This window comes from Maylandia zebra, linkage group LG22 (genome assembly GCF_041146795.1).
Source record: "Maylandia zebra isolate NMK-2024a linkage group LG22, Mzebra_GT3a, whole genome shotgun sequence".
In the NCBI taxonomy this organism is placed as follows: domain Eukaryota; kingdom Metazoa; phylum Chordata; class Actinopteri; order Cichliformes; family Cichlidae; genus Maylandia; species Maylandia zebra.
This window is the reverse complement of record NC_135187.1, coordinates 94,102-107,500: the sequence shown is the minus strand read 5'-3', so window position 1 is coordinate 107,500 and position 13,399 is coordinate 94,102. Positions and strand designations below refer to the sequence as shown.

The following is a 13,399-nucleotide window of genomic DNA, read 5'->3' as shown; positions in this document are numbered from 1 at the left end:
CGGCTCTCGACCTATCTGAGCTGGAGGACCTGGGTTTGATAGACTGTGAGGCGGCCAACAGCGGGAAGGGAAGGGAGAAGAAGACGCTGGAGCTGTGGAGCTGTGATGAAGAGGTGAGGCTAAAACAGGTGACACATGAAAATGTCCCACTGAGCAGTGTCCGACGAGCCGATATTTCCCAAATCATTATTTGGGAAAAATCTGTGATACAACACTCAAATCTCTGACAGCAGTTTTCAAAGTACTGCAGGCCTGATCATGTGATCAGTTCCAGGTGTATTTACCTCACAGCAGGTGAACACACTCCTGCTGAGAAAGTGCGAACACAAACAAAGGAAATATTGCTTCTAATGGAGACGCTCCAGCTTCAGCTCCAGCTCCAGCTGCTTTATCTGCACCTGCATGTAGATTTAGTGTACAGTTCCTGTGGGTGGTGCTGTGAGTGCTTCCATTGGCTGTTTCCAGAGGACATGAGACACTACACATATCAGGTGACTCTGGGTTCACCAGACCGACAAGCTCAAGTCCACACTCCAGACTTTCCTCTCCCGGCCGAGCCAACAATAAATTGTTCTCTCTTTGCCCCACACAGCCACAGTTTCCAACATCACGGTTACTGCACGCGTGTCACACCACAGACAAAAGCAGAGTGGAAACCTGACATCATGTCCACAGGAAAGAAATCTCCACGTCCTTCACTTACACGGGGGCTTCACTTTTCCTCACTGCTAATATGAAGTAATGCAGTCAGTCAGATGACGCGAGGAAGCTGTTTTCCCTGCAGACGTGCTGATGGTACGAAAGTGGTGTGATGTAGTTATGTATGTCGTAAACTCTTTGGATAAAGAGTGTTTGGGTAAAAACAGATTATTTTATTTATTTTATTGCATAAAATAGCTCTGATTGCAGAGTTTCTGACTCCACGTGACTCAGGCTCTCCTCCACAAATCCCAACATCACAGCTAACAGCTGGATTTTAGCCCAACAGCCATTTCCTGCTGTAGACACAGACAGTAAAGTGACAGTAGATCCTGGTTTAACATGAACTGACTGCTGCAGCACTACAGTGATTCCCTCACACTGATGTTTAGCTTCACTGTCCTTATTTTCCTCTGAGGCACGGGTGGTCAACTCCAGGCCTCGAGAGCCGGTGTCCTTTAGGTTTTAGATGTGTCCTTGAGCCAACACAACTGATTCAAATGGCTAAATGACCTCCTCAGCATGTCTCGAAGTTCTCCAGAGGCCTGGTAATGAACCAATCATTTGATTCAGGTGTGTTGACCCAGGGTGAGGTCTAAAACCTGCAGGATGCCGGCTCTCGAGGCCTGGAGTTGGCCACCCCTGCTCTGAGGTATCGATCCTGTCACTAGTTAATGGCAGGCTCCGTACTGACTGGAGGGGGCGCTGTTTTTAAAACTTCACACATGAAGTTACACCATTGAGCCCTGCTCTCAGGATCTAACATAGATGTAAGTTAGCCTTTCTGCATGTAGAGTTTACTCCCCTCTTGGATTTTGCCCTTGGGCTGCGCTGTACAGAGACCTGTTGTTAACTGAAATGTGTCATTCCCTGTGTCTCCTGCAGAGGGAGCTGTCAGAGTTCTCCTCCTTTAATTACTGGAGAGCTCCGATTGCCGCTGTGGACGCCCTGCTCGCTGACCTGCTGCTGTGAAGCCAGCTAACCTCTGACCTCAGACCACACTGAAGCAAAGATGCAGGGTCTGCAGGACAGCACGTTAGGTGCACCACACTTCCAGTTTTCTTCCTGGGTGGAACAGGAAGTGTGGTGCTCTTTGAACCCTTTGATTATCGTTTGGTAAAATAAATTTGACTTGTGATGGAGCAGCTGATGTTTGAAGAACTGCGTCACCCTCTCAGGTGAGGTTCACCTGCAGAACTGAAGGAGATGATGTGACTGGTGTGACAAGGCTTTTTAATTTTCTGGTTTTTGAACAGACGCCTGTGAAGATCACATTGTTCTGTTTCATCTGTGCCTCTTTTCTTTTGTTACAGCTGTTCAGGTTAACCTCACAGTCTGCCCTGTTTATTATTTATTTATTTATTTATTTGTGTAGCTGTAATCAAACCTCGCACTCCTGCCAACAACAATAAAAAAGTCCACAGTTACTCGTAAGTTTGGCTTTTATTACAGTAAAAGTAACTAATAAAGTCACACGATCATTAACTGGCCATGTATGTGAATTATGGAGTAAACCTCGTCATACACGACGAATAAATTCGTGTTCAGCTTCAGGGTCAGAAACACCTCTGTGACATCACTGAGTAATGTTCACAGCACATACCCGAGTGATTACCTCATCACCTGCTGATGATTACAGAATGAGTCGGATAATCAATACATTTGATCAGCAGCTCCTGAAAAATGATCCTCTGAACAGAACCTCTTTCTTCTTGTGCCCGGCGCCTGGTGGTGGATTATGGTTAACGGAGTCGAACATCACAGAAGAAACAACTTGATTTCTATCATGTGCCTCAGAGCTTCAAACCTCCCTGCACCTGTTAAACAGCGTTTGATTGGTCCATAGGCGCTACAGGTGCAACTGACAGGAAACCCAGGTGTGCTTCTCTGTGATCTCTGCTGCAGGATTTAGCAGAGCTGCCCACGCACCTGAGCCATCAGCAGGTCTGTGCTGTTACCTGATTAGAAGTACTTTCTTATGTTTCACACCTGAACATCGAAAGTGGAGGTTTAAGCTCTTTCAGATCAAAACCCGGCTGACACGCATTTATTTGACCAATCACGTCTCCAAACATCAGGTCTTATTGGTCTGATTCCTCTCAGGTTAATCATGCATCAAGATAATTTTCTTCTTCTATGATCACCTGGGGTCATAGATCATCTCAGAGAAAACGCACACATCTGTCCTGTCCAACGTGACAGCTCACAAAAACCCATTATCCCTTTAAATAATCGAAACACGTCGAACAGACTATCACTTTTCTTTTTTTATTGGAGATTTATGAATAATTTAAGAACTTAATTTATACATATTTAAATGTGAAATTCCAGAAAACAAAACGCACGACTCTTCTTCTACTACTCCCAACATGTCGTACTCTTCTTTGCTGCGCAGGCGGGAATCAGCCTCTCCTGTTGGCTGATCTGTGGTCAGCCTCGGTCACTGCATCACAGCCCTGTGATGCACACTCTGTTCTTCAAACTGACCTCAGATCTCTTCGCCTCCGCCGGCACAGAGCCCGCCCCCTGGCAGGTTAACACTCTCCGGCTTCCACCTCCGGTGTCGCGGGGCCGCCATCTTTGTAGCACATTAAACATTTTTTTTTAAAAAAAATACCTGTTTGTGAAGGTTTTCTGAGCAGATAAGCGCACCTTTCCGGGTCCCATCCACGCCAGGAGGCGTACGATCGCGAGAACCTTGAGATAAGAAGGTAAAGCAGCTTTATTTTAACTTGTTCCAGCTTACATGCGCGCAGGCTAACGGCTAACATAGCTATAAGCTTTACAGAGGACCACACTTCCTTTGAACACTTTCAACATAAAATAGTGTACGGTCCAACTGTGGATTTCAGGTACACTTTTACCGTTAATCAGTAGTTTATTGGCTATTAATTAGCCGAGGGGAAAATACTATAAATTTACATTAGTTGTAATATGAATTTTACCTGCATTTTCGTCAAAAACGGACTATAGGCAGATATCTTCATGACAATAATGTCTGGTTTTCTTCACTTCCAAAGCCTGTTGGCTGAATGTTGTTATTGAGGGCTACCAAATGATTGAAATGCACTTTAAGATCTTTACTCAGAATTTTCAGGAAACATATTTAATTCACAAATACTAAATGGCATTAATCTAAACAATCCCTGTTAATAGTCCTAACGCTGACAGGAGTGCGATGATGACGGTTTACAGTTTTACAAAAACATTTAAATCACTGGACCGCTGTAAAGGCTCTTATTTTGAAGGTTACACCCTTACCATCCGGCCGCGTCTCGTTAACTTTTCTCCGTAAACAGACTCGCTAGAGTCGGACGGGCCAAGCTCTCTTAGTGTTCGGTATTCATGTTCTGGTGCGGTTCTAGTCTTGAAGTGTACGCCTGACTGCACCCATTCTTCCGTAGCACGAATCACAAAACAAGCACAAGCTCCCGCAGACGCCCACGGTGGGGCGGCTAGCATCGAGCCGCTAAGGTTAGCAGCGAGGAGTAGCGCGGCCCCACAAACCTGGAGCCGGTAAGTACTCCCTTCGTCGGCCGCCGCGGGACCACAGCCGCCCGCGTGCTCTGGCTCGCGTCCTCCGCACGAAGGTGGAATTGCGCGCGCCGGAGTCAACCTTTCCGCACGAGGCTCCGGTGAGCGGTATGACTGCGCGCGCTCCGACAACACCGACTAACCGGATGTGGAAGTAGTTTTTTCTCCGCGTGTAAAATAGGAAATTTCTGTGTGACTTCCCCCGGAAAACCAGCAACTTAATATCAAACGGTTTCCTGTCGGTGTTGTTGTGACCGTGGCGGCGGTGCGGGTGGCGAAGAAGAGCACGGACAGGCTGTGCGGGGCGACGCAGCTCATGGCGGAATTTTTCTGCCCGTCGAGGCGCCTAAAATGGCTCCTCGGCCGCGGAGAGGAATCTCGTCCTTCTCTGCTGTTTCGCAATCACGAGAGCGGTGTGACTACCCGATTTCCATTATCGGACACGGCCTGGGGCACGTTCTGGTAAAATAAAAGCATTCGGTCGGGTGTGAGCCTCCACAACCCGCTCACAGCGGGCCTGGGGGGGTTCAGTCAGCCCCCTGGTGCACTTTAGCAGGTTTCTGTAGCCCTGCCGTGCTAAACCCTCAGCTACGGACCCGTTATCCGACACACACAGGTTTTTGTTCTTTGTGTCTTTTAAAGAGGAGCTAACCCACTGCACATGAGTAGATGTTAGCAAACACACTTTACATTTCTGCTCTTAAAACATAAGCGGGCAACTTCAACTTGAGCCTTACCGACGGAGCAGGCGCAGATGAACCATGTGTGTCCGATAATAGACACCTAACTGTTAGCTTCAGATAAGCGAGCTGGTACGTTTGAAGGAGTTGTTTAATCAGACAGGCTGAGAGAAGTTAAACAGTGTTTTTAAGAAATGTTGAATTAAAGGTTTTTGTTGGTCATAAACAACACCCTGCAAATAAAGGATGGACACTGCAGCTTTCATTGGCTGTTTGAGGATGCCTGAAGTTACTGATTGGGAGAATTGATCAGCTGTATCGATCCCTTTCTGCAGATGTCGCTGGTCGATTTGGGGAAGCGGCTGCTAGAGGCAGCCCGGAAAGGTCAGGATGACGAAGTTCGAAATTTGATGGCCAACGGGGCGCCGTTCACCACTGACTGGGTGAGACTCTGCTGCATGCTTTTTTTTTTTTTTTTTTAAATAAGATAACCTTTATTAGTCCCACACGTGGGAAATTTGTTTTGTCACAGCAGGAAGTGGACAGTGCAAAAGTTATGAGGCAAAAATTAGAATACAATAAGAATAAATACAGTACACAACTGTACAGTTGTGTACTGTATATATAAATAAATATATATATAAATAGCACTAATAATGGGATGGGAACGTCAGCAGGCGGCACAGTGGTTAGCACTGTTGCCTCACAGCAAGAGTTCAGTTCCACCATCAGGCCGGGGTCTTTCTGTGTCGAGTTTGCGTGGGTTCTCTCCGGGTACTCCGGCGTCCTCCCACAGTCCAAAGACTTGTTAGCGGGTTAGGTTAAAGTTAGGTGTGAATGTGAGTGGTTGCCTGTGTCTATGTGTTAGCCCTGCAACAGAATGGCAACCTGTCCAGGGTGTACCCCGCCTCTCACCCTAAGACAGCTGGGATAGGCTCCAGCGCCCCTGAACAGGATACGCGGAAGTGAGTGGATGAAGGGTGGGACTTGAACCTTGAAAAAGAGTTGTTTCTGAGACTCTGAGATAGAAAGCTGCACCTGAGCTCACCTGTTCTGGCTCCTTCTCACTCACCTTCAGCTTGGGACGTCCCCGCTCCACCTGGCCGCTCAGCACGGCCATTACTCCACTGCCGACGTCCTGCTGAGGGCCGGTGTCAGCAGAGACGCCCGCACCAAAGTGGACCGCACCCCGCTGCATATGGCTGCCGCCGAGGGACACACGGTCATCGTGGAGCTGCTGGTCCGGGTAAGACGGCTTGTCTTCATTGGAAGGCTCTGTGTGCTCTAAGCGCTGTGATCTTTGACATATGTGGACCTCCCTTTTAGAACGGCGCTGACATCAACGCCAAAGACATGCTGAAGATGACGGCGCTGCACTGGGCAGCACAGCATGGGCACCACAGCGTGGCTGAAACGCTCATCAAGCACGGCGCTGACGTACACGCGCTCAGCAAATTCGACAAGACGCCATTCGACATCGCCATGGACATCCAGAACACGGAGCTGATGCTGCTGCTGCAGGTGAGTCGACAAGCAGAAGCAGAACATTGAGGTTTCAGTGTGACAGAAAGGTTACAGGTGTGCTCGCACTCTGCAGCGAGGTCGATAACAGAGACTTTCAGGCTGCCCGGAGATCAGGTGAGGCAGACATTTCGCCCGAGTTGTTTTGTGTAGGAATGTTTGTTGCCGGGAGGCTGTAATCAGAGCTGTCTGAGGAAAGGATCTTTAATGCTTCCTTTATTGCCTCCTTTAGCAGAGGAGACACTGGAGTGTTCTTTATGAAAGGGGAGCAGAAAACGCTATCCCATAATTCATAGCAGCAGACTGGAACAATGGATCAATGTTCATTATAACAACATTTTCCGTCTGGTGCAGTGAGCTGCTGAGAGTTTCTGTGCTGCAGTCACTGATAGAATTTATTTACAGCCGTTTCACGTCCGTGACACCGTCAGTCAGCTGAGAGCAGCTCGAGTGATGACAGCACTTGTGTTACTGTGCTTCAGTAGCACAAACACTCAGTCAATAATCCGACAGACTAACACACTTGTCTTTGTTTCACTTGTTGTTTACTGCAGAGAGGCGCTGTGTGTGCACACTGCTGTGAAAAATAAGCTGAGTTCAGTTTGTTGCTGCTGTGAAATCCTGCTTTAATGACAAGCTTTGCTGTAAACACACAGAGGTCTGAGCTAATTGTACCGTGACAGACGCGTGGCAGAGACGACCACATTTTCAGCACTTTTATTTCTGGTTGTCGTACCTCACACACGGCTGCAGCTTTTCAGTTGCTGTCTAACACACACCAACGACAACAACGGGACCCAGTGCACTCTGCTTTGAAGCTGTTGAGGTGCGGTTGCTGCTCGGGTGTGTCCGCGTCCCCCACAGCCGCGCCACACATGCACTTCTCAAAAGGTTAATTCTATTCATCTGGACCCTTCGTCATCATCCAGGTGACTTCTTCAGTCTCAGCTGACTGCAGGTTTCCAACCTTATAAACGGGACATTTGCACAATGACTAAAACTAGCCCCACTGAAGGAACAATGGGCTGTCAGATCCTTGGGGTGGGCCAATTTTTGGGGTTTAAAAGCCACAGAGACGCGGTGTTTAGAAAAAATGTGTCTCAGCTGCTCCGATACGCCTGACATGTACGGGATCACTACAGGTTTTCGCTTGGGCGGCAGTTGTGCGTCAGCTTTTAGATGTCCCCCATTACTGATGGAAATCTCACAGTCTAAGAAGGCTAACCTGCCACTTTTCATATCCTCCCTGGTGAATTTGATGTGTCGGTCCACCGAGTTAATGTAATCCGTGAATTGTGGAACGTCCTGAGATTTGATTTTCACCCAGGTGTCATCCACATACCTGAACCAATGGCTTGGTGATGTTCCAGGGTAGGATAGCAAAGCCCTCTTCTCCACTTCTGAAACGGATGAAATGAAGACACAGTTCAAACACATGTAGTCGATGCTGAGAGTGGTCCTGTTGCTGAGGTTGGGGTTATCCTGTAATCTCTTACGAACTAGGGCTGGGCCATATTATACCGTTCACGGTAATACCGGTACAATGTTAGGCAATGATAACAAAATAAAATATTGTGATAGAATACGGGTAAAACATGCACGCGCAGTGCCTTTGTTTATAATACGCACATGGTGGAAAAAGCATGGCAGCAACAGAGAATGAGAAGGGGGAAAGCGGCTCGTTGAGTGAAACGGATGAACCAGAATTGGTTTGTAAAAATGCTGCAACTTCAGTGATGTGGAACTGGTTTGGTGTTGTCTGCCAGATACACAACAAAGCACTTTTTTTTTTTTTTTTTTGTAGAACATGCAAGCGGGCGTCGTTATTGCCATATTTGTCGGACGGAGGTGCTCTTAAATCAGGGAGTAATCTGGGTCCAAACCTCCGTCAGCTTCAGGTCCCAAAGTCAAACGAACACTGCACCATCACTGAGAGTTAACCTCTTAAGCCTGAAGGGGGTTTCTGAGCTTCATGCTCGAAAATCAATGCCCAAATTTAATTGGTTATTTCTCTGCAATTACAAACTCTGTGCTTACAATCTTGGTATCAAAATAAAGCTAACACTTGTGAGATTTCATCAGAGGTGTAACTATTGAAGCAGATATTACTGTGTCAAAGTTACTGAGACTGGAACACAGAAAAAGTAAGTAGATTTTATCCTTGCGTAATTCTTTTTAAAATTTTTAGCATATAACCCTTTTAAAAATATGCCTCAGATCACATTTGGTTCCAGAATTTCAGTAACCAACATATAAACATCATCTGTGCAAAGATTTATGTTTCTAAAGTGAAACAGTGAAAAATTACAGCCCTGGGTAAGCCAATCTCTGTCTTAGCGTATTTGCGCCGCTGTGTGTTTTTGTGGTTTTCTTTTGCGGTTCATTCAGTGAATTTTGGTCTGATCGTGGTGAAGCTTGGTGTGTGGAGTCAGTGATAGCCCTGGAAGCTAACCAGTCTATCTTTAGCCGGTTACATGAAGTCTGGAGAATTTCCGGTTCGGTTTTGTTTGTTTAGCAGTCTTCTGCGCATTTACATAACTGCTCGTTTAATCATGGCTTGTTTTCAATGTATTTGGTGGTTGTAGAAATGGTTTATATGACATTTTAGCTGAGATTCAGAGGTTTCTGTGGACACCACATGTCTGGACTTATATTTCTCACCCCGTGTTATAACCAATTAAACGTGATCTCCTCCTTTTTGCCCCCGGTACCAGGGGCATGGGGCTGAAGTGGTTGATAACTGTCTAAATTCTTTCATCCTTAATAAAATGATCAGCGTAGCTGTTTTACCAGGTGTAACTATGAAGTTTAACATCCAGGCATCCATGAAAACAGAATTTATTACATTATGTTATTACATTACATTTGCACTGTTAAATGTTTTTATAGCTTTAATGCACAAAAAAACAGCTGCTTTTTTAAGTGAAAACAAATGGATGGGTTTTTTGTTTTATTTTCAATTTGTCAGTTATATTGTTATCGCAAATTTTCAAATGTATATATCGTGATAAATATTTTTGGCCATATCGCCCTGCTCTATTACGAACTACCTCCAACACTTCAGTGACTGGGATGCAAGCGAAGAGAGGTGTAACATGGAATGAGACCATGGTTTCATCTGCCTCCATAATGACTCAACATGTCTGGATGTTCAGAGCTGCCGACCAACGGGCTTAGGATCGAAGCCAGAAACTCTGACATGCTATAGGTGACCAAGGTGATCATGCAATCACACGTTCTGATAACATCTCCCCTCATAACAGGAAATAGGAATCATAGCAGCCTGGATCCTAACCTATCCCAACCCCTTTACACCCACAGCCGGCAGAAGAAAAGGACATGGGGGGCGTTCCAAAAGTCTCTCCTGTGTCTTTGTACAGTGTTTACAGGAAGTGGGTGGGGTTACTTTGTATGATTGTAGGGTCTTTGCCTTTCAGTACAAAGCACCTGCGCACACCTGATGGCGCCAGAGTGAGGATAAATAAAATGCTACTAACAGAAGCCTCCTGATTGGTTGATTCTGCGGAGGTAGAAATGCAGAAAAAGGCACCTTTAAATTAATGAATGCTTCACTGTGTGTGTGTGTGTGTGTGTGTGTGTGTGTGTGTGTGTGTGTGTGTGTGTGTGTGTGTGTAGGAGGGCATGCAGAATCAGGTGAATATGAACCAGGTGAGCATGAATGTGGAGACGAGCAGCACCACCAACCAACCACAGTTCATCATCCAGGGCATACCTGCCATTCAGGGGGGCGTGGTCAACCTGGCCGAGCTGCTCAACAAGGCCAATGCAGGTGAGATGTGTGCGCACACACACACACACACACACACAGAGCCCTTTTCCATCTCTACCTCTTTGGTCGGCACGTCACAGCTTGACACGGTGGTAGCACCTGGTCATTTTTCAGTACTTACTACACCGGGGTTTCCAAGCGATCCAAAAATGCAACCTCAGCAGATTTCTTGCCACCGAATGGCTGGTCAGTGGAAATACTCTGTGAGTCACGAGAGCACCTCCTTCACGCCATTTTTGAAATGCTGCACAAACAGTACCGCGGTCCCCGACACCGATGAGAAGCCGCAGACCGCATCGCTGTAACGACCCCCTTTTGTTTTTCAGGAGACTCTGAGGAAGCGATGGCTGCCAGCGCTCTTGACTCCAACATCCAGCACGCCACCGTCGTAAACGAAGGTGGTCAGAGGGTCATCACCATAGTAACCGACCAGCACGGAAACCTGCAGACAACAGGAGGGATGGCACAGCCGTTCTTCGTCACCATGCAGCATGGACAGCAGAGTATGATGCTGATGCCTTTGAACAGGAAGTGGCGGGAAGTCCTGAGGCCATTTACATCCTGATTTTTATTTTATCTTATCCAGTGCTTGCCGTGCCTGCCAACACTGTGACAGAGGAGGTGGTGACGGAGGAGCCGCAGCCCCCGCCCTCCAGGAAGAGGAAGCTGGAGGTGACCAACAACCACAACAACACGGGAGAGACGGTGAGCGCCGCCTCCACACTGTGATCAGTGACCTCTGAACGCCGCTCACAGTTTCAGCGAGCTGCGTTTTACAGTGTATAGAAAACAACACTGACCCCAGGCCTAACAAGATGTCACCCTGCCAATGACCCACTGTAGTCTTGAGGGACCATAAAGAGAGGTGTGTGTGTGTGTGTGTGTGTGTGTGTGTGTGTGTGTGTGTGTGTGTGTGTGAGAGATTTGTATAAACCTGCAGAGCTGTGTTCGCCTGAATGATGTGTGCCAGCTCCACTGTGTGTGGATCTAAAGTTGATTTCATCCAATGCTTTTATTTTGAATATGGCTCTGTAGCGCCGTTAACATGGCCGTGCCTCTTGGAACCACGCCACAAACCCAACAGGAAGTTAGACCGTTGTCGTTGCCCCGCTGTAATTGAATTGGATTTGAATCGGGGATCATTTGTGAGCCGGTGCTGTGGGTGGGTTCACAGTGTGGGTTAGTTTGGAGCGAAATTTCCCCAAAAGAGTTGCAAATGCGTACGGCGTGATCCTCGAGCGTGATGTCCAAACCTGAAGTCCAGTTTCATGAATCTGACAATTTCCTCTTTCGAAATCCCCTCAGTGCTACAAATGTCTGAAACCACACCAGCATTCAATACGTGTGCACACGTCACACCACATGGGTTTCTCTCCGTGGTTTGGGTGGGGTGCGCTGGTCTGTATGGTTTTGTGCTGATCGATGAGGATTATTTGTTTTCCTGCAGGAGCTGTTGCAGAGGCAGCTGCAGGAGGCCAACAGGAAGGCGCAGGAGTACCGACAGCAGCTGCTGAGGAAGGAGCAGGAGGCGGAGGAGTACCGCATCAAGCTGGAGGCCATGGCCCAGAGTCAGGCTGGCACCGCCACCGCAAACACGGCGGCTGGCGCCACCAACGCTGCTGCCAGCCCCGAGGAGGTGGTGGGAGGAGAGGAGGATGAGGAGGAGGGATCTGGCGGCGTGGTGGAGGAGGAGGGCGAGATGGTGGTGCTGCAGGAGGGGGGCATCATCATGGAGGGAGAGGAGGGTCAAGTGACGCTGGTGGAGGCGGGGGGAGAGGCGACGGAGGTGAGCTCCTAACGGAGCGCAGCAGGCGGGATTTGCACGATGTACTCATGCCCACAAAAAGACCTGATCCTGGCGTGACACATGCTTCAACAGGGGGCGGAGTTCGGCTCAGCGCCATCCAGACTCCCCGGTTTAGAAACCTTTCACTTCTTTTTTTCAGCAGGGTCCAAAATGGCTGCCGCGTAGAGGACATTGATGACCCAAGGAGGAAGAGGGACCTTGTTTACCCTCAGCCATTTGTTCCCCGAATGCCGCTTTAACGTGTTTCCTCTGCCCGGCGCTGGCAGAGAGGAAGCTTCTTCAAATGTTCCTTCTATGGACTGATTCCTGCCACTCACACCCGCTTTACCCCCTTCACCATCCAGCGGAGGGTGCTGTGAAAGGAGCCGGTTTTCCAGGAATGCTCGGACTCTGCTGTGTTCTTCCGATGTGACCTTGTGTTCATGAGCTGCAGGAAGCGTTACTCTGTCTTCCTGTGACCTTTGACCTGAGCTGAACCAGCTCCATCATGGACTCTGTTCATTAATTATGATGTTGTTTCCAGGTGGTTTCTAAAGGGGCACGCTAAGGTCAGGTGACTATTGATGTCACTACTGAAGTCACATGACCAGCAGTGTGACGCTGCCCTGCTCCACCCTCCTCCACCTCACTCATCTACATAACCGTCCTTAAATTTGGTCTTTTAACTCCTCCCACTTTGGTTTGTGACACTTACATGTTTTGATTTTTACACCAACATCAGACTGGTCACATCACCTCAAGGTCACCGCCACAGCTGTCTCGTAAGCAAACAGCTGTTCTGTGTAAATGCTTCACCGTGAATAATGTGTTTCCTGTTAGAATCTTTCACTTCCTGTCAGGACAGGAAGTGCTAAACGCTAATTCATTCCAGGATACTCTAGACAGGAAATGGAAACCTTAATTGGCCTGCCAGGTGAAAAGTGTCAAGTATAGCTGAGCTTGCCTGATCCTGGACAGTGTGCCTCACCTGCACTGCTCCACCGCTCACTTTTTCATTTCAGAGATAGGCGATGTCACACCTGAGGCTGCAGGAGTGCTCCTCTGCGAGGCTCATGTCTGCCCAGCCTGCTCCCTTATAGAAGCCCACCTGAGAACACACCTGTCCTCCATCACCTGTATAACTTCAGCCATTTTTATACACTCAGTGACGTCGACTTTTTCAGTGTACATATAAATTTGTATTTTTGTAAACTGTACCTTAATGCTTCATGATGATGATGGCGGCTGCCTGTGTACCTGTGATCTCAGGTAAACGCTTCTTCCTTTCAATAAAAGCTTGTTTCATAAGCTAATAGCGAGGTGTTTACTGACCTTAAGGAAATGTCCTGTTTTAGTTTAGCTCCTGTCCTGTAGCTTACAGGCGAATGA

At 47.7% G+C, this 13,399-nt stretch overlaps 2 protein-coding genes and 1 long non-coding RNA gene across 7 annotated transcripts in view; 2 read left to right on the top strand and 1 right to left on the bottom strand.

Annotated features, from left to right (window-relative positions):
• The window catches only part of mllt11 (MLLT11 transcription factor 7 cofactor), a 2,977-nt gene extending 851 nt beyond the window's left edge, over nt 1-2,126 (top strand). Inside the window, exons 2-3 of the mRNA XM_004572231.4 lie at nt 1-113; nt 1,585-2,126. The exon at nt 1-113 is cut by the window's left edge and continues 60 nt beyond it. Coding sequence (XP_004572288.1) covers nt 1-113; nt 1,585-1,671 — 200 coding nt within the window. The 3' untranslated portion in view covers nt 1,672-2,126. The remainder of the gene's footprint in view (nt 114-1,584) is intronic.
• An 827-nt stretch (nt 2,127-2,953) lies between these two features.
• On the bottom strand, nt 2,954-4,100 carry LOC112431822 (uncharacterized). Of its 2 annotated transcripts, XR_013095085.1 has the most exons (3): nt 3,961-4,100; nt 3,352-3,396; nt 2,954-3,277 (listed from the first exon to the last, which is right to left on the bottom strand). It is a non-coding gene; the product is annotated as an uncharacterized LOC112431822 (long non-coding RNA). The 2 variants fall into 2 exon arrangements; XR_003022672.2 differs by having other exon boundaries at nt 2,954-3,396.
• Nucleotides 3,270-13,323, top strand: gabpb2a (GA binding protein transcription factor subunit beta 2a). 4 transcript variants are annotated; one of them, XM_076878873.1, is made up of 8 exons: nt 3,270-3,410; nt 5,249-5,356; nt 5,992-6,159; nt 6,240-6,434; nt 10,071-10,224; nt 10,551-10,727; nt 10,811-10,929; nt 11,672-13,323. In XM_076878873.1, the coding sequence occupies exons 2-8, from the start codon at nt 5,249-5,251 to the stop codon at nt 12,020-12,022; spliced, it is 1,272 nt and encodes a 423-aa protein (XP_076734988.1). In that variant the 5' UTR covers nt 3,270-3,410; the 3' UTR covers nt 12,023-13,323. The 4 variants fall into 4 exon arrangements, with proteins under 4 accessions (XP_076734988.1, XP_076734987.1, XP_076734986.1 ...); XM_076878872.1 differs by lacking the exon at nt 3,270-3,410 and adding an exon at nt 3,991-4,215; XM_076878871.1 differs by lacking the exon at nt 3,270-3,410 and adding an exon at nt 4,436-4,695.
• The last annotated feature ends 76 nt before the right edge of the window (nt 13,324-13,399 follow it).

Excerpts from the sequence above, each read along its gene's own strand:
- gabpb2a (XM_076878871.1), top strand. The coding sequence starts at position 4,585 with ATGGCTCCTCGGCCGCGGAGAGGAATCTCGTCCTTCTCTGCTGTTTCG. Across the intron at positions 6,160-6,239 it reads TCGTGGAGCTGCTGGTCCGG|AACGGCGCTGACATCAACGC; the intron begins GTAAGACGGCTT and ends CCTCCCTTTTAG. Across the intron at positions 10,930-11,671 it reads ACAACAACACGGGAGAGACG|GAGCTGTTGCAGAGGCAGCT; the intron begins GTGAGCGCCGCC and ends GTTTTCCTGCAG.